The following is a 19,529-nucleotide window of genomic DNA, read 5'->3' as shown; positions in this document are numbered from 1 at the left end:
GGGAAGAGGCAGCACTACAGAGATAGACATTCACAGTGTAATAGACAGTCTAAGCCACTCTCTACTACAAGAGAAGGATTTAAATTGTAACCTTTTCTTACAAAAGAACTAAGGAAAAAATGAGGACAGAGTCAGAGCCAGAGTTTCAAAATATTCTCATCTGTTAAATTAAGAGTGTCTCCCATAGAAAAGCAGTGGAGGCCCCAAAGGGCAAGTACAAAACAGAATTAAAACTCCCAAAGGTCTTGTCTTTACAAAAGAAAAGGCAGGAGGCAGCCCCTGGACAGCTGGTCATGCTGGCCGCTCCGGCTGGACCACGTTGCATAATCCTCAGTCGCATCGTCACAACGTCTCTGAGCGTTTTGACGGGGGGAGAAGGGGCAGTGTAGTGTGTATGGGAGGAGAGACCCAGACGGCTCTCTTTGCCCCCTTACCCCCTTTTTATATCCCAGAGGAAAGTAGAGGGAAGCTGGCTACACCTTGAAATGAGGCTATGTGTTTCAAACCTGGGGACAGGGGTAAGAAGGGATCTGTGCTTTGAGCAACCTGAGCCAGAGGCAGAGGGGTGTTGTAGGGGTGAGGGGAGGGTGCATGATGCTTATTGCTTTGTACCTTTCACTGGGAAGGAGGGCAGCAGCCAACAGTAGCTCACAGGTTTGTAAACTGAGCCTGCTGGCTTCGAGAAGGGAGGCAATGAAGTCGAATTAAATATAAAAGAGTCATTTGTGCAAAAATAACTTAAACAAATAAAAGACCTGGGGAAAGGGGTGTTCCCCTTAGCCTGGTGGGGAGAGGGCCATATACCCCCCCCAGGCCTTTTCAGTGACATGGCTTTGGGGGGGAGGGGGTGACCTCCCTACCCCCTGCAATGGCTCAGGATGGGATTGTGGGGAAGGGGTTGCATTTGTGCTCCGAGTGGGGAGTAGTGCCCCCACCCACTGTCCACAGGTGCACGTGGCTGGCAGGGGCTCCCAAGGCTCAGCACTCAGCTCTCCCCAGTCAGGGTCAGATCCAGCTCCAGGTATGGCTGCTATGGGGCCAGTTTCCTCCTCTTGTTTTTGGCAGGACGGCCAGGGCGGGCCCGGGGAGGCAGAGGGACAGCCGCCTATACAAGAGGGGAAGTTGAAAGAAGTGATCAAACAGCTAGGTATCAGGAAGTCCTTTATTTTCTCCCCACTCCCACTGACCTTCTCCTCCTGCCTCACCCCGTACACGCACTCGCACCCGCACCCACCCACACAGGGACGCACACTTACGCGGGTTGTGGGGCTGGGGTCCAAGGTAACGTCTTGGCGGGAGCTGTTGCTGTTCCGGGTAGGGCTGCAATAAGGGGCACAGATGATCAGGAACACCTCCCCAAGCACCAGGTGAATTTCAGAGTTTGGGTGGGAAACTTTCTACGTTTGGATAGTAAAGGCGTAATATCCTTATTCATCTTCAAGCAAGTATCTGCCTTTCTGAAAGCCAAGTCACTCTTGAGCTATTTCTATAAACCCAAAAAGATGTGGGGAAAGGCCGGTATTGTGGTGGGCCCAATACTCACTTGTATTTTCTCCTGCGGCCACGACGAGACTTTCTGACTACCCCTGGGGGCACCTGAGAAAAGACAGACTGTGTGTAGGAAAAGTTAGGAGAAGGCGCCTTGGCCTCAACCTTTCCTCAGAGTCTTTGTGCCCAGACCACCATCACTCTGCATTCACCTTAAGGTCCTCAGAATGGGGCCCAGAAGGGGATGGATCCTTGGGCTCAGCACCCCCTTCAGCCAGCTCCCCATTATGCTGCCAGTGGTGGGTCCTTCTTGGGGACCGTTCCATTTGTCCATTGAAGCCACCACGTGCCCCCCACTTGAGGGCCAGTCGGCCAGGCTCCCGCCGGCTGCCAGGCTTTCGGCCCCGGCCTGGCCTGGCCTCACCATTAATGCCCCTAAGTCCCCCTCCTCCCCTCCGGCCCCGTTTCCCTGACCCCCTCCCAGTGAGCAGCTCAGGGACTGTGGGGTCGGGAGAACCGTGGGGTGGGGCTAAGGCACTGAGGGGAGGCCGGGCAGGCTCCGGTTCAAGGGCTGAGGTGGGGCTCTCAGGGGGCAGACAGGGGGCTTCTGGCTGCTCTGGAGGGATCTGCAGACAAAACAAAATCTCAGTCAGTCTCAAATGCAGTCCCTCTGCTACTGTAACTCAAAATGTGTATACTTCCAGTTTGGGAAAAACTTCTCTCCCTAACAAACACACCCACACCCATACCCTCACCTGGAGACTCTGTAGCAGGCAGGCTAGGGGACTAGAAGCCTCTGAGAGGGGTGGAGGAGCTCCCCCCACAGGGAGGAGCTGCAGCCCCAACTGGCCAGAGAGAAGAGGGCCAGGAGGCTGCAGCAGACTGGGGAGGGTTCCAGGGCTGCTGGTCAGCGAAGACAGGTCACCTGTTGAGGAATTGTAAAGTCAAGGGTCTCCCTAGGCCAACCAGCTAGGCTGAGCAGACCCTATTATTCTTTTAGCCTTTACCCGGTGGTCAGAGACTTTCTTCCCTAATTCATCCAGCCTCTACTCTCAATTTTTCTGCTTCCTTTCTTCTCTCCCACACCAGAGTCTTCCCTCAGACTCACCCAGCAGGCTGGCACTCAGCAGAGGGCTAAGGAGTTGGGGGGGTCTCCCTGAGTTGGAGGGGGCCTTGCCCAGAGAGGAGGCCCCCGGGTCAGTAGTTGCCGTGGTGACACTGGAGGTAGGTGGTCCAGGTTGGGGAGCACTCAGGACACAGGGCTAAGGAGAAAGAATAGTTATTACATTTACATGTGTAAAGTATTCAATAAGTTTAGAGTACTTTCATATGTACAATCCCACTGAAGCCTCACATGAAGTAGGCCATGTTTATTAAATACAGACCCAGCTGTTGCAGCCATCCTACCCCCAGCCAAGAATTAAGCCCTCCCCAAAGACCCTGAGGAAGAGCTCAGACATGAAACTGAAAGCCTTTGATTCCCAGCTCCTATCTCTGATTCTACCTCTGGTTCTGTCCCACCCACTCATCCTCATCCTCACCTGGGGGGGCGCCCCTGACGGGGGATCCAGGCTGGCAGCCAGCAGCGCAGAATTTAAAGCTATGAGGGTGGGGGGGGCTGAAAGTGGGGGGAACAGCAAGGGGGGCAGGTCTCCCAAACCTGAAAATGTCTCCCCACTCGGACCCCCGGCTCCCTCTGCAGATCCCTCTCCATCCCCAGCTGTGGGGCCCAGGGCCAACAGGGGCAGGAAGGAGGCAAGGAGGTTGCTAGGGGGTGCGGAAGGGGGTGGAAGAAGGTCTGAGGGGGGTGGTGGAAGCAGGGAAGCCACCAAAAGCGAAGGCCCTTCGGGCTCGCCTGGGGCTAGGGGAGGGCCAGGTCCCCCTGGTGGGGGTAGCAGGGGCTCCGGGGGAGGTTGTCCCCCTCCCCCAGCCAGCACGCCAAATAAACTGTGGCTGAGCAATGGAGAAGGCGGAGGTTGCCCCAGACTCAGAGGAAGAGGCAAGGTCCCTAGCATCCCCGGGAAGCCGGCTCCACTCAGTGCCAGGCCCTGCTCGGGGCTGGGGAACGGGAAAGCCTCCCCACCAGCCAGGGGAGGCAGAGGGCAGGCTGGGCCCGACCCCATCCCGAGCGCTTCGGATGGGCTTTGAAGCACAGGGCTAGGGACTAGGGGGGCTTTGGAGGCAGCTGGTGGGGCAGGGGCACCTGCAAAGAAAAAGAGAGGTTCAGCTCAAGGGAGGTCCTTCCTCCCAGCGTCCAAAGAATCCAACCTCCCTGCCCCCAACCCAGAAAACCACCACAGAGCTCTCTCAATTCTCCGTAAATGCCTTGGCTGTCTCTCTCCACCCGAAGGGAGGAAGGGCTCCATCACACTCACGTACCTGGCACACTGCTGAGGCTGCCACTGGTGGTCCCAGGCAGGGAGGGCGGCATGGGGTGCCTGGGCTGGGGAGGGCTCCCTGAGGAGAGGGTTGGGGGAGGAGGAAGGTGTGCGTCTGACCCCAAAAGGTTAAAGCTTCCATCAGAGTGGGGAGGGCCAGGGGTGGGGAGTCCCAGCAGGGACAGCACAGAAGGGAGAATCGGTTGGGAGGGCTCAGGGAGAGGAAAAGGCTGTGGGGCGGGAGCGGGGGCCCGAGGGCGGCTCCGTCTAGGGGCTTGAGGACCTCCCCCTTCTAGCAATCGCAGTACAGTTGGGGGGCGGCGGGGACGACGCTGAGAGGGGCGGGGTGATGATGAGGAGTGGGAAGCTGAGGGCGCCTGGGCACGGGGCCTTCGGCCCTGTAAAGTGCTGGGAGGGGGGAGAGGGGGGTGCTGTGCCTTGGCCGCTGCAGAGAGTAGGCTGCTAGCAAGGAAGGGGGGTGCCCCGGGCCCCTCCACCGTGGGGGCCCCTCCTAGGGGCCCCAGGACCAGGGGCAGGTGCATAGTGGCTGAAGACACTGGTGGCTGAGTGGCAGGACCAGGGGGGCCAGGGGGACCAGGGAGATTATTGCTTGGGGGCAGGGGAGGGGGTGTTAAGGCATCACTACAGTGGAAGAGAGGAGGGTCAGAAGGTGGTGAGGAGGAGGCATGGGGGGCTGGAGGAGAGCCCAAGTCAGGGGGCACCAGGCTGGATCGGAGAGCAGCTCCCCAGCTATATGAGGGGGCATTGAGGCTGATAGCAGGTGGAGGAGGTGGAGCTGGAGAGGGGGCATTGCCCCTTGGCAGGAAACAAGGGCTGCTGCTGCCTCCAGAGGGGACTGGGTCGGGAAGCCTTGGCTGTGGGAAGAGCCCCCCAGGGCCTGCTAGAGGGGGGAAAGCCTGTGGAACTGAAGGTGGTTCTGGGGGAAGGGAGCCAGGACCCCCATTAAGCGGAGTTGTAGGAGGAACTCGACAGGGAGGGCGGGCAGAGGGAGGCCCTGGGGACACAGTGTGGAACATTTGGGGGCTCGCTCCCTCTCCTGCAATAAATGAGAAACAAAGGATCAACTTGTGGCTCCCCTTCCAAGAACTTTCTTTTGTCTTCTCCATCCCTTCTCCCATAAATCCCCAGCTTCCCTGTACCCTCCTCTCACCAAGCAGCTCCCCACTCCACCCTTCTTGCTTCCCTCTCACAAAGCTCCTCCCACCATCCCTCTTCCAGGCCCTTAAGTTTTCCTCAGTCTCTGTAAAGTGGAAAAGATTCACCAGGAGAAGAGTGTGAGCAGGTGGTCTCCATGCTGCGGTACAGAGTTGCCATGGCAACGGCTTTCCGCCGGTGGTTGCACAGCTTGGTCATGTCCTCCTCTGATGCTGGCCCCACCCCAGCCCCACCCGGGGTCACCGGGGCCAAAGGGTCAAAGTTGAAAACCTGCAAGGTGGAAGCATGGACAGGGACCCTGAGGGAACAGAATCTGTGAGAAGCGCTACCACAGTCAGTGATTTGCATTAAGTCTCTCGGCTTATCCCTATACTCGCTGGCTCCCCTCACCACTCTGACCTTGGGGACATTGAGTGGACACTCCAGACCGCACTTGCAGGTCCCATCGCTGAGGAGGTAGCTCCGGGTTTGCTCCAAGGAAGACAGCTCTGTGCCACTTGGGCTGGGAGAGGACAGGGTCAGAGAGTATGGGATTAGTTGACACTGAATTGGGAGAGACTCTTAGAGAACAGTTCATGAGTCAAAGACCTTCCTAGGAAGGGCAGAGTAAGGAAAAGACAGAAGAAATGCAAAGGGCCAGAGACAAAGAGAGCAAAAAGGCTGAGGAAGGAGGAGGAACAGAGGAGAGCCAACAGGGCACCAGCAATCTGGGCTTTGAGAGGAGGGAATGGGAGAAAACTCAGGCAATTGAAGGGCCTGGGGATAGAAACTGGGGAATTCTGGGGAGTCATACCTGATATAGAGCACAGCACCCTCTCGAACACAGCGCTGCCAGCCGATGGGGACAGATGTGGCCACAGGGCCCCCAGCTCTGTCTGCTCCACTGCTCTCATTGCCCCCATTCATTGTGTGTAATCGGCTCCCACGTGCCTGATAACACAGACACCCATGTGGCGTTAGGAGGATTAAACTGGGCTGGGTACCTGAGGGAGTACTTAAGAAAAGCAAAGGTGTGGGGAGACTCAAGAGGACTCGGAGGCAAGGGGAAACCCTCGGAGAGCTGGGAGAGAGAATGAGGGGGAACCCTCTGCCATCCCACCATGGCTACCTGAACATCTCTGCAAACATTGTGGGGTCCAGTCTAAAGCCGGGGCCGCCGGCTTAGCCCACACCTGCAACACAGGACAGAGGAGGGACCGTCAGGAATCTGCCCAAACTAGGGAAGTACCACAGCCCAGGAAACTCTCAAGGGAAAGATCCTTAATAATATGAGGTAAGTACCCATAAAGATCTCAGGGATCTGCTGGCTGAGTCCACAACCATCCTTTCCATGTCCAGTCCCTAGGGACCAGAGGGTCAAAGCCTCAGCTTCCAGGGACCAAGGAATCACAGCCCAATCCCTAGGCATATAAAGGATAAGGCCCCTTTGTCCCACCAAGGAGAGAAACCTTCAGCCAAGAGTGTGGGCTAATTCCTATAATACCAGGCCACTAGGAAGTTTCCCAGAGAGTCTGGCCCCTGCTGTTCCCTCCCCCTCAGGAAGATCATATAAAAAGTAGATTGCCCCACAGGTCACCAGGCAATTGCCCAACTGCCCGCTGGGGTGGTACCAGCATAACTCCCCCCATGCCTGGCTCCACTAGACAATCACTGATCTAGTTCATTTGGGTCTTCTCCCACGATTCTCAGAAACTCCCAATTTTCCCCCAAGCCTAAGGCAAGGGGATTCAGCACCTCCCGTCCCACTGGCTTCAAACTACCTCCAAGAAGAATTCTCCTCTGATGTACATGGGGACGCCCCCCAAACCTGCAAGTATCCTCTCCAACCTTACCATCGCTCCCACCCCACACTGGCGGCTTCTAAACTTTCCCTCTCGTAACAAGGCGCCTGTCACCCAGCCTGCTTCCCTCGGCTTGGGGAGGAGGGGAAGGCGCACGAAGTAGGAAGGAACTTGGGGAGAGGGCGGGCGGAGGGTGGGCGAAGCACTGAGGGGAAGGAGGTGAAGAAGGCAAAAGTCAAGCAGTGAGAGGGAAAAACGGTGGGGGCAGGTGAGGGCGGGGGAATGGGGATGGGGCCAGGGAAAGGGGCCGAGAGGACGCGGAGGGGGCAGAGGGTAGGGACGGGAGGGGAGGGGAGAGGAGGGGAGGGGAGGGGAAGGGAGGGGGAGGGGGAGGGGCGGGGTGGGGGGGCCGGGCCCTGCACTCACCGCGGCCCATGGTTCGGCCGGCCCCGCCCTGCGCAGTCGCGGCCCAGAGGGTGAGTGGGAGGGAGTGGGAGGAGGGTCGGTGGAGCCCGAGCCTCCGGTACGGCCCCGGCCGGTCCTAGCAGGAAGCGCCGCTGCCGCCGCCGCGGATCACCGAGCGGCCTCCCGCGCATGCGCCATGGGGGCCAGGGGCAGCCCTGGGGATTCCGTTCCCAGAAGGCACCGCGCAGGCTGCTACCGCCGCCGCCGTCGCTGCCGCCGCCACCGCCGCCGCTGCCGCCGCCGCTGCCCGGACGGGAGAGGGGCGGGGCCGGGCCCCCGCCCAGCGGACAAGGACGAGCCAACTGGAGGGGCCGCAGTGCGCATGCGGGAGCGCGCCTACCCCTCCCCCACAACCCCCCATTAATCCCCAAGAGAACAAACACCCCACGCGGGCCCCACCCCCCCGCGCCCCCCCGGCCTCAGCGGAAGGATCCGAGCCTCTTCCCAGGCCACTGGTGGCCAATCCCAGCCCTCCCCCGGGAGGGGCCCCTTCCGAAGCCACAATCTGTTGGGGTAGCCAGGAATGCCAGGTCCGGGAGGAACCGGCCCCAAAAGATGAAAGTCGCGACTTGCCCTGCCCCGCCCCCAAAGGCTTCCCGGGTAGTGTGCTGGGACTTGACCCGCCTCCCCAGGTCAACAAGTCACAACACGACCCCGGCCTGTCAAGTCACATGACCTCTGCCTGTCACTGACAACCTGGTCATGTCTTCGGGCCAGGAGAGACCATCTGCTCCAACCCACCCCCACCCCCATTTACAGAAGGAGAAATGGAGCTCTGGAGCAATGGTGCAGGCCTGGCCAAAGACCTGTCACCGTCACACCACCGCCTGAAGCTGCCACCCAGCCACAACCAGCCTTGTTGACAGTTTCTACTTAGGACAAACTCCGGCTGCCCCCATGAGGGTATGACAGGATATGTAACAGGCCACCATATGGCCTCTGTTTTCTACCTAATGGCACTAGAAAAATACTTTGCATTTTCCACGGTGCTTTTCACTTTTGTTCAAGCTGCCTCCAAGTTCATAATTCTCTCATTTTACTTCCATAACTCGTTATCTTTTATTTACTAACAAGAACGGCGAAGCACGGGGAGATTAGGTGGCAGGCAGGCCTGGGATCCCTGGGCAAGTGAGGGACCGCTGAGGCTAGAATCTGGGCTCCTGACAACCTAGTCCAAGGCAGTCGTGCGCTCATGTGCACGCAGTGTTCCAGGCAACACAGCCCTACTGTAGCCCAAACACCTAGAAAGCAGGAGGCCTATGCCCAGCTCCTCACAGCAGGGAGTCACAGGACTTGTAGGTCTGGTACACTGAAAAGGGTGGGCCTGATCTTTGGTGAAGGGCACCAGAGCCCCACGGGGGAAGGTGATAAGGGAAAGAGTGGGAATCGGGGCCACCCGGCAAACAACATGAATTCTGGCATGCCAAGGGCTCATCAAAAACTTTATAAAGATAAGAGTTTAAGGGTGCTCTTCAGCGGGGAGGAGCTGAAGATGACTACCAAGGAGATTCAAGTTACTTGGCCTCTTTTGAGGGAGCCAGGGAGCTAAAAGAGAGGACCCCTTTAGGAAGACTCAAGAAGATGCAAACAACCCTGGTGGTTGGATGCAAATTTTCAAAGGACGGAGGTTTAAAAGACCTTGTGTCCATTAGCTGGGAGGGGATGAGGGGCAAAGAAAATGGGAGTCTCTTGTGGAGGAGGTAAAACTGGGGCTCAAGTCAGGTGGGCGGAACAAGAGCTCTTGAGGGAGACAACCTGCAGTAAGGCTTCACACCGCAGCCTAGGGGCAACCACGGTTGAGCGCTGTTGGGGCCGTTGGGTGCCGCGAGCTGGCGCCCCGCCCTCTTTCCTCTCCCCCCCCCCCCCCGCCCCCCCCCCCACCCTTGTAGTGCCCTGCGCGTGCGCGCGCAGACACCGGTTGCCAAACATTGCATCATCCCCGCCCCCCTTTCCTCCCCTCCCCCGCCAGCTCTCCCCTCCGCGCGCGCGCATGACTCACCTCCTCCGCGAAGCCTCGTGACCCAAAGCCACTTCCGGGTCCAACACTAAGTCGACCCCCAAGCGGGAGGGAGCGATGGGGGCGGTGCCTTGGGGGCTCCTGAGTGGCGGATGCAAGGTATGAGGCGGGGCCAATGCCGGCGTGCCGCTTTATGATTGGTAGGCTTCTGGATCCGCCCCCGGAGAGGAGGGCAAGGCCCTATTAAAAGATCTCAGCTCCGCGCTATCCGGGTCAGAGGCTTGAGTCTAAGGCGTAGGGTGTATCATGTTGAAGATGAGCGGGTGGCAGCGACAGAGCCAAAATCAGAGCCGGAACCTGAGGAGAGAGGCGAGTACTGATTCCCCCATCTACCTTTTACCCTCCCATCCTCGTGAACACCAGTTGTCCCCTTAAGGTTAGGGCATCCGCTCTTAAGGATGTGGTCCCACGCCCTCCGCAATGAAGTGAAGTGACCGTCCGGGGGAGGGATGAGAAGCCTTCATTCAGAAGTAGTGCTTACAGACCCCTCTTCCTTCGCACGACAGCAGCATCCCACCACTGCCCGGAGCATAGGCCTTACTTTGTGCTGTTCAGGGAAGGGGCCCCAGCTGCCCTAGGAAGATTTTTTCTCTCCCGTTGCAGACCCCAGGCCTCCTCGTTAGGCCTGCCGGGTGGGAGGCGGGGCAACAGGACACATCCCCGCGCCGAGAAGGCTGGTTGACAGTGGTTCAGGCCGCTGCCGCCACTTTGCCACTAGCGTCCTCCCCCACCCCACCCCCAATCCTGTCTCAGCCGCAGCGTCTCAGGGCCAGCATAGCCACGTCAATAGATGGGGCTTTTGGACCCTCCACAGGACATTCTTTCTGCACCCTTGGAGAGAATCTTAAAAGAGACCGACACAAGCTTTTGGGAAGAGGGGTGTCGATGGACGGGGAGCAGAGATGAGTTTTCCTGTTCCCCAGAGGTCCCTAAGCCTTCTGCAGAAGAGAGCATCCTGGATCTTTTAAGTGTAGGAAGCCATTTGGAGGTCTCCCCAGTGGACTGTCCTTCCCCTGGGATTGGTCCTTGCCTCTTTCCCCTTGTCCTGTCTCCAGCTAATCTCTGTGTAACCATTGCATCAGGTCAGCCCCCTGCTTGGCTCTGCAGCCCTCTGGCCCGGGGCTCCACTGCTGATGAAAGCTATGTCCCACACACTGGAAAGCAAGGAGGGTTCCCCAGGGAGGACAGCCCTGTACAGAAGCACCGAGGACGATATTGCGTCTACAGTCCCCAGGGATAGGCAGCTGCTGCTCTGCCTCTGGACTTCGTCCTCCTTTCCCTATGAGAGATTGGGGAGATTTATCCATTGATTCCTAACAAATACTTAACCAGCACGTACTATGCTGGTTAAGTTTGGGGCCCAGCATTTATCCATGAACAAGAGAGAAAAAAATCTCTCCTCTCACAGAGCTTACATTTCAGTGGGAAGAGGCATACAGTAAGCAAATATGTGCCATAGAAAAAAACTAAAGCATGGAAGGGTAGAGAATGCTGTGTGGCGGTTACAGTTTACACTGGGTGGTCAGGGATTCCCCCACTGAGGTGATATTTAAATGAAAGACCTAAAAATAGGCAAGGCAGTAAGCCATGTGGTATGTGGAAGGAAGAGCTTTCCAGGAGAAGGAATAGCAAGAGCAGAGGTCCTAAGGTGGGAGCATGCATAGTATCTTTAGGGAACAGGAGGCCAGTTGGCTGGACTAGAGTGAGCAAGACGGAGAGTGGTCAATGAGAAAAACAGAGCAAGGAAAGAGCAGATTGTGGAGAGCCTTCTAAGCCATTTTAAGGACTTTAGCTTTTAATATGTGTGAAATGAGAAGGTTTTGAATAGAGGAATGACACAGCCTGACTTAAGTTTTTTTGTTTTTGTTTTTTTTTTTTGCGGCACGCGGGCCTCTCACTGTTGTGGCCTCTCCTGTTGCGGAGCACAGGCTCCAGACGCGCAGGCTCAGTGGCCGTGGCTCACGGGCCCAGCCGCTCCGCGGCACGTGGGATCTTCCCGGACCAGGGCACGAACCCGTGTCCCCTGCATCGGCAGGCAGACTCTCAACCACTGCGCCACCAGGGAAGCCCTTGATTTAAGTTTTAAAAGACTCACTTTGGGGGCTGTTGTGAATAGACTCTGGGAGGGGTTGCAGAAGCAGAAACTGGGAGACCTGCAGTCAAGAGGTTTCTGCAGTCACCCGAGAGATGATAGTAACTTGATCTAGATTAGAAACAGCGGAATTGGTGAGACGTGTTTAGATTCTGGGGTTTTGAAGAATGACTCAAGAAGTTTTGCTGGTGGTTTGGATTGGATTGTGGGGTGTGAGAGGAGAGGAATCAAGGATGATACCAAGGTTTTTGGCTCAAGCAACTAAAGTTGCTGTATACCAAGATGGGAAAGACCTTGGAAGGAGAAGATTAGCAGGAGTTTGTCTTTGGACACGTTCAGTCTGAGATGCATATTAGATATCCAAAAAGAGAATGGCAAGTAAGCAGTTAAAGCTGGAGGTCCCAGGAGAGGTCTAGACTGGAAATACACATTTGGAGGATGTCAGTGTGGGAATGGAATTAGGAAAATGCCACTTGATTTGTTCCCTTCCCTGTAGTCCAGTCCTTACCCTGGCAGATTTGAGGACTGCCTTAAATTTAGAGAAAGCTGAGTTGGCCAGGATTTTGCTATTACGTAATCAGGACTACAAATGTCAGCAACTAAAAATAAAGGAAGTCAGGCTCTTCTCTGTCCTTAGAAATGGCTACAGGGACCAATAACTAACTATACTCTATAAGACAAGAAGTAAGGAAGGAGCAGTAGGAAGCTGGAGATAAAAGAACCTGCCTCTCTCCCCGCTTCCAGAAATGGCTAACATTTATCTTTGATCCCCACAGTGTTCCAGAAGGAAGTGTATCTTCATACATCACCACACCTGAAAGCAGGTAAACTTAACCAACCCTTTCCCAAAACCAGCTCCTAAGAATTGCTGCTTAGGCCCCCTTTACTGGGACCCTAAGAAATTATGAAAACACCTAGAGAAGGTGGGAGAGGACAGTTTGAATCTGAGCAGGCTTTTGCTGTTAGGCCACATCCATCCTCCTGACCTGCCCCTAACAAGATGACCAAATCACTATTCTTAGAGCATGTCCTAATTGAAAGCTGGCCCTGAGTGAGCAGTCAGGTGAGGTCTCACCACACCTCCGTCCCCAAGGTTAGACTGACCCAAGGACTGTTTGCCCAAGCTCCCCACACAGGAGGAGAAAGGAGCACAGATGGTGGACACAACCAGTGGAGTTCCCCAAGGGGGGCCGAAGACTTTTACTAGGAACCCATAAGAATGCACATCCAGGCACTTGCTTCTTCATGTGCTGGGCAAAAGCAAAGACAGAATATCATTCTAGATCAGGGGTTGGTAAATTTTAAAGGGTCAGACAGTAAGTATTTTAGACGTGGAGGGCCACACAGAATAGTCTCTGTCACAACTATGCACCTCTGCTGTTGTCTCATGAAAGCAGCCGTAAACAGTATGTAAATAAATGGATGTGGCTGTGTTCCAATAAACTTTTATCGACCAAAACAGGCAGCAGGCCAGTGTGCCAACCCGTAGACTGACAGCTTTGTGGAGCTTCTTCCCGCACCCACTATCCTGACTATGTCCTTTCCCAGAGCCTGATCCAGCCACAGAGATGGCAGCTGAGTCACTGCCTTTCTCCTTCGGGACACTGTCCAGCTGGGAGCTGGAAGCCTGGTATGAGGACTTGCAGGAGGTGCTGTCCTCAGATGAAAATGGGGGTACCTATGTCTCACCCCCTGGAAACGAGGAGGTAAGAATGCTAGGCCTAACGCTGGGCGGGGGACGGGGGGGACGGGGGCTGCCCGTCCCTTCTCAGCTAATTAACACCTACTCTGCCTTTCCTCATTCCTTTGAAGGAAGAACCAAAAACCTTCACCACTCTTGACCCCACCTCCCTGGCTTGGCTGACCGAGGAGCCAGGACGAGCAGCGGTCACGCGCACCTCCCAGAGCCCCAGCTCTCCGGATTCCAGTCAGAGCTCCCCGGCTCAGGAGGAAGAAGAGGAAGACCAAGAAAGACCCAGGAAACGGAAACACAGTGGCCAGTCCCCGGCACGGGCTGGAAAGCAACGCATGAAGGTGAAAGAACAAGAGAACGAAAGAAAAATGGCACAGCTAGCTGAAGAGAACGAACGGCTCAAGCAGGAAATCGAGCGCCTGACCAGGGAAGTGGAGGCGACTCGCCGAGCCCTGATTGACCGGATGGTTAATGTGCACCAAGCATGAACGGCTGGGACCAGCACTTCTCCCTCGGGCCACTTCCGACCCTTCCTGGAAGTATCTACTGACCACCTTCTCACCAGTGCCAACGATGGACCCCTTCCACCCCCATCTATTCAGTAGGGGGAAAACTTAGGGTAGATGACAGGAGAGGGTCTCGGCATGTATATAGAGATTGTACATTTATTTATTACTGTCCACATCCATTAAAGTGACTTTCTAGGAGCCAAGTTCTCACTTTCACTTTTTCTTCTTGCCTTTAGGGGTTTCAAGGGGTTTCCCCTCAGCTAGAGCCAACTGTTTCTTCAGATCCAAGAGTTTAGCCACCTCTGCAGCAACCTGGTTCTTGTCTGCCTTTTGTGCTTTCAATTCCCGGACAATGTTGCCCTAAGAGAAGAGGGGATGGGGGAATCACAACAGTGAGACCAGAAATGACCTATTTAGGATTCAGCTTTTCCAGCCTCCCATAGGGCTTAAGCTCCGTACCTGCTTGGTCACTTCATCCATCAGCACTTGTATCTGCTGTGGTCCAGCTGTTGTCATAGTCTCTACAGCTGCTGGCTTGGGGGATGCTTTTGCCTTGAGATCAACAACAGAGTTAGCACCTGCTACCATATACATCCCCCGACCTCAAGTTTTATATAACATCTCAGGGGGAAAGTGATTACCTTTAATGACAAGGACTCTTCTAGCTAAGACAGGAAAGAAAAATGAAGTGAGGAAGCAGCAGGGCCAATAGATGGAAAGAGGGATGAGTGAGGGCTACTGGAGGATACTAACTGTTGGTGGGTGAGGCACAGTCTTTAGCTTTCTCACCTGGCCCCCGCTGAAGCGCTGCCTCAGACTTTCAATCTGGTCATTTTCCAGTTTTTGGAACAAGGGACTGACCTGTGAAAAAAAGAATTCCAGGATCATTCACTGATTAGGTATAAACTCTACCAGACTATATAGAGGGCCTCTCCACCCCAACTTCGACATTTAGGAACTCAGTGGTCTAGAAAAAAAACTTTTATAGAGTGTAACACTGAGCAAATACCTGCTGATTTCAGTAAAGAATCCAGAAAAAGCATTCACTAGGGTCAAAAATTATTTAAACTATTTAATGATGCTAGGTTGATGCAAAAGCTTAGAGGTGTACATACTTTTATCCCCTTGTGTTGAGGAAGTGGTTACTTTGTATTCTCCCTGCCCCTTGGGTCCTGGCATGAAGGACAGTGAGGATACGTGAGCTACAGAAAACACTGGGCTTGTAAACCAATACTAAGGACTTTGTATTAGAAACAAGCCTAAGTGAAGAGTGGGGATGAGTGGGGAAGCGGTTCGAATAGCTATGAGAGTCTCATGCCCAGAGTTAAGTTCTTCCCTGACCCCTCCCCAGAGGCTGCTTGGCAAAAGCAGGAATTTTGAGAGAAGCTGGCTCTTTCAAATCTAGAGACCTACTGTGCCAATCTGGTGTCCTGCTGGTAAGGTGCACAGGAAGTTTGTGAGCAGGATGCTGCAGGCTGGAGGTGGGAGCTGCAGCTGGGCCTGGATGGTAGCACTAACCGTGGGCATGTAAGGCTGGAGCATGATGGACAGCAAGGCAGCTATATTCACTGCCAAGCCTGTCACTGTCCCTGCCCGCTGTCTGAGGAAGAAAAGATATTAGTCACGACCCCCAGGAGGACATAGCCTACCAGCCACTTTATTCCTAGAGCCAACCGTACCTCCTTACCTACCTGTCAGCCTCGCTGCCTTTAATCCGCTTCCAGGGCTCGTTCACCTGAATGTACTGGTTGCCATGGCGAGAGATAGTGAGGATACTGCGTAAGGCATCCCGGATCCTGGGAAGGAAGGATGCAGGCCAAGGTGTAAGGCTCTGGGGGGACCAGTATGGGGCTCTCAACATGCCAGCAGATCACTGAGTTGAGACAGAGGTGTAGCTACTTACCGAACCTTCTCTAGCAGCTGGTGATAATGCTGGAGCTCCAGGGTGACGTGGGCCAGCAGGCGCCGATCATCAGAGGTGAGCACCATCTCAGGCACAAAACCCCCAAAAAACTTAGACACAAACATCCCAGCTCTGGATGGGAGGAGGGAAGGAGAGGGGAGAGAAAAGAGAAGTTACTGCCCAGTCTCCTTAGAGAAATTTGCCATGATTTTCATAATTCTGCATTTTCTCAGAACTGAAACCACCTAGCTCCCTCAAGCTGGAAGGCAAAACTTAAATTAATTCCTTATTCTCCCTCTCCCGTAAGAATATGAGTCTGCACATAACAGACGTTTTATATACAGATATCCCTTATATAAAGGGAACTAATAAAGTTAAGCAACCGTTTATTTTTAAGAAGTTAAAAACTCAGAATGATCACGTTGAAATATGCATTAATTGCTACCAAACAAATAAATCCTCTAGTAGGGACTATCTGTTCAATGTGGTTAATGAGCAAACCTGAAAGCGTGTGTAGCCATGGAGGATATTTCTTTAGGTTGCAGAGTAGCTGAGATAGGGACCAATAATGGAACGTGAGCCTGAAGTAACAAAACTGAAAAGTACAGCAGAAGTCTCCTACCCCTATGCTAAAATAACCCCCTTCTTCAGCCAAACTTTGCAGTGGTCTGCAAGTGAACCTTTTTGCTAGGAAAGAACACATTTCCAATTCTACAAAGAACATTAATAAGAAAATAATTCACAAAAATTCACTTTGTGACCAACTCTGCTAAATCACATCTCTACAACTAACTTGCACCAAGCATACGTGGCCTACTAGCCCCACCCCAGGCTCATCTGCTGACTCTCACCCCTCACCAGGTCCCACCTGTTGATGAAGTTGCCCAGATTGTTAAGCAGCTCAGAATTATTCTTGAGCAACATGTCTGTCCAGGAGAAGGCACTGTCCTGACCCTCAGGCCGAATGTACAGCAGATAGAAGCGCCAGATGTCAGCAGGGATCCCTGTGTCCTGGGCCATGTCCCCAAACACTCCTACACCCCGGCTCTTAGAGAATTTCCCATCCTCGTAATTCAGGTATTCTGGACAGAGAAGGAGAATGAGAACCATCTGTTCAAATCATGTCCTTCCTCGTGGGATGAACTGGGAGATTGGGATTGACATATATACACTAATATGTATAAAACAACTAATAAGAACCTGCTGTATAAAAAAAAAAAATCATGTCCTTCCTCCCTGACCCACTAACTCTTCTTTCCTCTCCCTCAACCTCAGTTCTAGAGTAGCTGGCCTGCACAGAACTTGGGAGATCCTTCCTCTGCATTCTGGTCTTCTGTTTACTTCTACCCATTACAAAATTTAGCTTTGGACTTTTGCTCTCTTCAGGTTCTTGTTTCCTTTTTCTTTCTCTTTTTTTTTTTTTTTTTTGCAGTACGCGGGCCTCTCACTGTTGTGGCCTCTCCTGTTGCGGAGCACAGGCTCCGGACACGCAGGCTCATAGGCCATGGCTCACGGGCCCAGCCGCTCCGCGGCACGTGGGATCCTCCTGGACCAGGGCACGGACCTGCGTCCCCTGCATCGCCAGGCGGACTCTCAACCACTGCGCCACCAGGGAAGCCCTTGTTTCCTTTTTCTGCATTGAGCTTCCATGTTCTAATTGTTTCCTATTCCATCTCAACTCCTAACTCAAGACCTAGCACCTCTCCAGGAGTTTCTTCCAAGTACTGTCTTGGCCCTCATTCCCTAAGAACATCCCCCTCTCCAATCTCCCAGGGTACCTGTAGCAATGAGGTGGCTGACCAAAGTGTAGTTGTCCTCAGCTCCTAGGGCTGAACAAGGAAAGACTAAGCCGTGGAAGGGGACATTGTCTTTGGCCATGAACTGATACAGGCTCACCTATGAATATAATTGGGAGACAGAGCTCCTGACATCCTCTTCAAAGGCCCAAGAAAGATCAGCTACCCACCCCTAACCACCCCCACTATACACGCACCCTCCCCAGGTCTTTGACAGGCTAACAAAGAACTGCTCACTTGTTCTGGGTTCTTCCACCATTTCTCCCACTGGTCTGTGTAGTTGGCTGTGATGGACAGGTAGCCAATGGTGGCATCAAACCAGACATAGAATACCTGGAGGGTCAGGAGGGAGGAGACACAGTAAGATGCAAGAACACTGGGAAAACCTTGCCAACCCAAAGCCTCAGACTGAATCAAGACACAATCAAGTCTGTTCTGCTGGCCCAGGGTTTCAATCCCAAGGCTGAATAATATGAGATATGAATAAAGCATAGCGTTTTTACCTTGTCCTCAAAACCTACTAAGGGCACAGGGGTTCCCCACTTGAGGTCTCGGGTTATGCAGCGTGGCTTGAGGCCATCCCGAAGCCAAGAACGAATGATGAACCGGGCGTTAGGTGTCCAGTCACTGCCAGGCAACGTCTTCTCCAACCACTCCTCCAGCGGCTTTCCCAACTGAGACAGCAGAGAAGCACAGAGAGCTGGTTTAGGACAGTTGCATGTGTGGTCACCATAAGGATAAATACGTACAACCATTTTGGAGTAGTTTGGTGATACATAATTAAAATTAAGGATCCATGACTTTGCCATAGCAATTCCACTTCTAGGGATTTTTTTCCAACAGAAATATTCACATAAGTGTGTACAGATGTGTTTATAAAGAAGTGCACAGTTCACCGCAGCAAAAATTGAAACTAATTCACTTGGTTCCGTAGAATTTAAAGAAATATGGTATATCAACATAATGAAATACTTATAAGCCCTTTAAAAAGAGTGAGGAAGACCTATATGTATTGATATGTAAAGATTTCAGAAATACATTAAATAAACTGTTAAACAGTAACATACGATATAATCCTATTCATAAAAATAAAGAATAGTAATACACAGATTAACATAAGGCCAAAAAATTTTTGAGGAAAACTGTATCTCAGTGCTTTATTCTCACATGAGATTAAGGGGAACATCCACTTTTACACCATGTATTTCATTCTGAACATTTTTTTTTTTGGCCGCACTGCGCGGCTTGTGGGATCCTAGTTCCCCGACCAGGGATCAAACCTGTGCCCCCTGCAGTGGAAGTGCAGAGTCCCAACCACTGGACCGCCAGGCAAGTCCCTCATTCTGAAATTTTAAAAACAAGCGTATATCACTTCTGTAAGCAGAAAAACAAAGATAAATCTTTTGTAAGGGATGGTTCATGTGATTCATCCACATAAATACTGTAGCATCCAAAACCTGACAACACACTCTACTGGTGAGGCTCTGGGCAAACAAGTGCACACACACACTACTGGGAGGAATGTAAAATGGAATAACACCTATTGAGAAAAATTTGGCAATAAACTACATATGCATTTCTCCTGGACACAGCAAGTGATCCCTTTTAAGGAATTTATCCTGAAGATACACTTCCCACAGTACAAAAATACACATGCACAAGGTTAGTCACTGCAATAGTATTTTTAACTGCAAAATACTGGAAACTACCTAAATGGCAAACACAAGAAACTGGTTAAATAAACTATGGTACCCACAGGACTTCCCTGGTGGTCCAGTGGTTAAGACTCTGTGCTCTCAATGCAGGGGGCCCGGGTTCAATCGCTGGTCAGGGAACTAGATCCCTCATGCCACAACTAAAAAAAAAGATCCCACATGCCACAACTAAAGATTCTGCATGCCACAACTAAAGATCCCGCATGCCGCAACTAAGACCTGGTGCAAATAAATAAATATTTTTAAAAAACAAAACAAAAAACCATGGTACCCACACAAAATGGAGTACTATGCAGCTCTTTAAATAAAACAAACAAACAAGCCTGAGTAAGGAGGATCTCTATGATCTGATATGGAGTAATCCTGATATGGAGTCATTTCTAGAACATACTGTTAGATGGAAAAGACAAAATGCAAAAGAGTATATACAGTATGCTGTATTTTGTATAAGAGGAAATAACATACACACACACACACACACACACACACACACACACACACACACACACACACACA

General features: G+C 52.9%; 3 protein-coding genes across 10 annotated transcripts in view; 1 reads left to right on the top strand and 2 right to left on the bottom strand.

Annotated features, from left to right (window-relative positions):
- Positions 1–122: 122 nt before the first annotated feature.
- Positions 123–9,355, bottom strand: MBD6 (methyl-CpG binding domain protein 6). 6 transcript variants are annotated; one of them, XR_003791095.1, is made up of 15 exons: positions 7,250–7,535; positions 6,151–6,214; positions 5,836–5,972; positions 5,442–5,544; positions 5,150–5,312; positions 3,868–4,923; positions 3,030–3,691; positions 2,597–2,750; positions 2,244–2,413; positions 1,701–2,114; positions 1,544–1,611; positions 1,257–1,320; positions 936–1,105; positions 613–676; positions 123–353 (listed from the first exon to the last, which is right to left on the bottom strand). XR_003791095.1 is itself a non-coding variant. In XM_029205278.1 (13 exons), the coding sequence occupies exons 3-13, from the start codon at positions 5,946–5,948 to the stop codon at positions 1,031–1,033; spliced, it is 3,027 nt and encodes a 1,008-aa protein (XP_029061111.1). In that variant the 5' UTR covers positions 5,949–5,972; positions 6,151–6,214; positions 7,250–7,535; the 3' UTR covers positions 139–1,030. The 6 variants fall into 6 exon arrangements, 4 of the variants coding, with proteins under 4 accessions (XP_029061111.1, XP_029061109.1, XP_029061108.1 ...); XR_003791094.1 differs by having other exon boundaries at positions 613–1,105; XM_029205278.1 differs by having other exon boundaries at positions 139–1,105; positions 1,544–1,596.
- Positions 9,356–9,529: 174 nt separating this feature from the next.
- DDIT3 (DNA damage inducible transcript 3) lies at positions 9,530–13,797 on the top strand. The gene is made up of 4 exons (XM_029204870.1): positions 9,530–9,614; positions 12,174–12,221; positions 12,946–13,103; positions 13,210–13,797. Exons 3-4 carry the CDS (start codon positions 12,966–12,968, stop codon positions 13,576–13,578), a joined length of 507 nt encoding a protein of 168 aa, XP_029060703.1. The 5' UTR covers positions 9,530–9,614; positions 12,174–12,221; positions 12,946–12,965; the 3' UTR covers positions 13,579–13,797.
- The window catches only part of MARS (methionyl-tRNA synthetase), an 18,616-nt gene continuing 12,822 nt past the window's right edge, over positions 13,736–19,529 (bottom strand). The window contains exons 12-21 of one of the 3 annotated variants that reach the window (XM_029204866.1): positions 17,802–17,972; positions 17,536–17,631; positions 17,281–17,398; positions 16,371–16,584; positions 15,503–15,634; positions 15,291–15,395; positions 15,013–15,199; positions 14,389–14,460; positions 14,059–14,151; positions 13,736–13,959 (exon numbers count right to left, since the gene is read on the bottom strand). In XM_029204866.1, the coding sequence (XP_029060699.1) occupies positions 13,813–13,959; positions 14,059–14,151; positions 14,389–14,460; positions 15,013–15,199; positions 15,291–15,395; positions 15,503–15,634; positions 16,371–16,584; positions 17,281–17,398; positions 17,536–17,631; positions 17,802–17,972 (1,335 nt within the window). In that variant the 3' untranslated portion in view covers positions 13,736–13,812. Of the gene's footprint in view, positions 13,960–14,058; positions 14,152–14,388; positions 14,461–15,012; positions 15,200–15,290; positions 15,396–15,502; positions 15,635–16,370; positions 16,585–17,280; positions 17,399–17,535; positions 17,632–17,801; positions 17,973–19,529 lie in introns of those variants that run through there. The other 2 variants (XM_029204865.1, XR_003791048.1) reach the window with 2 other exon arrangements.

The sequence above is a fragment of the Monodon monoceros genome, unplaced genomic scaffold (genome assembly GCF_005190385.1).
Source record: "Monodon monoceros isolate NGI ecotype Baffin Bay Population unplaced genomic scaffold, NGI_Narwhal_1 Super_Scaffold_6, whole genome shotgun sequence".
Classification (NCBI taxonomy): domain Eukaryota; kingdom Metazoa; phylum Chordata; class Mammalia; order Artiodactyla; family Monodontidae; genus Monodon; species Monodon monoceros.
The sequence above is the reverse complement of the archived record's forward strand: the minus strand, read 5'-3'. Positions and strand labels throughout refer to the sequence as shown.

Excerpts from the sequence above, each read along its gene's own strand:
- MBD6 (XM_029205276.1), bottom strand. The coding sequence starts at position 5,948 with ATGAATGGGGGCAATGAGAGCAGTGGAGCAGACAGAGCTGGGGGCCCT. Across the intron at positions 4,924-5,149 it reads CTGCTCACACTCTTCTCCTG|GAGAGGGAGCGAGCCCCCAA; the intron begins GTGAATCTTTTC and ends CATTTATTGCAG. Across the intron at positions 1,612-1,700 it reads CCCATTCTGAGGACCTTAAG|TCTGTCTTTTCTCAGGTGCC; the intron begins GTGAATGCAGAG and ends TCCTACACACAG.
- DDIT3 (XM_029204870.1), top strand. The coding sequence starts at position 12,966 with ATGGCAGCTGAGTCACTGCCTTTCTCCTTCGGGACACTGTCCAGCTGG. Across the intron at positions 13,104-13,209 it reads CACCCCCTGGAAACGAGGAG|GAAGAACCAAAAACCTTCAC; the intron begins GTAAGAATGCTA and ends ATTCCTTTGAAG.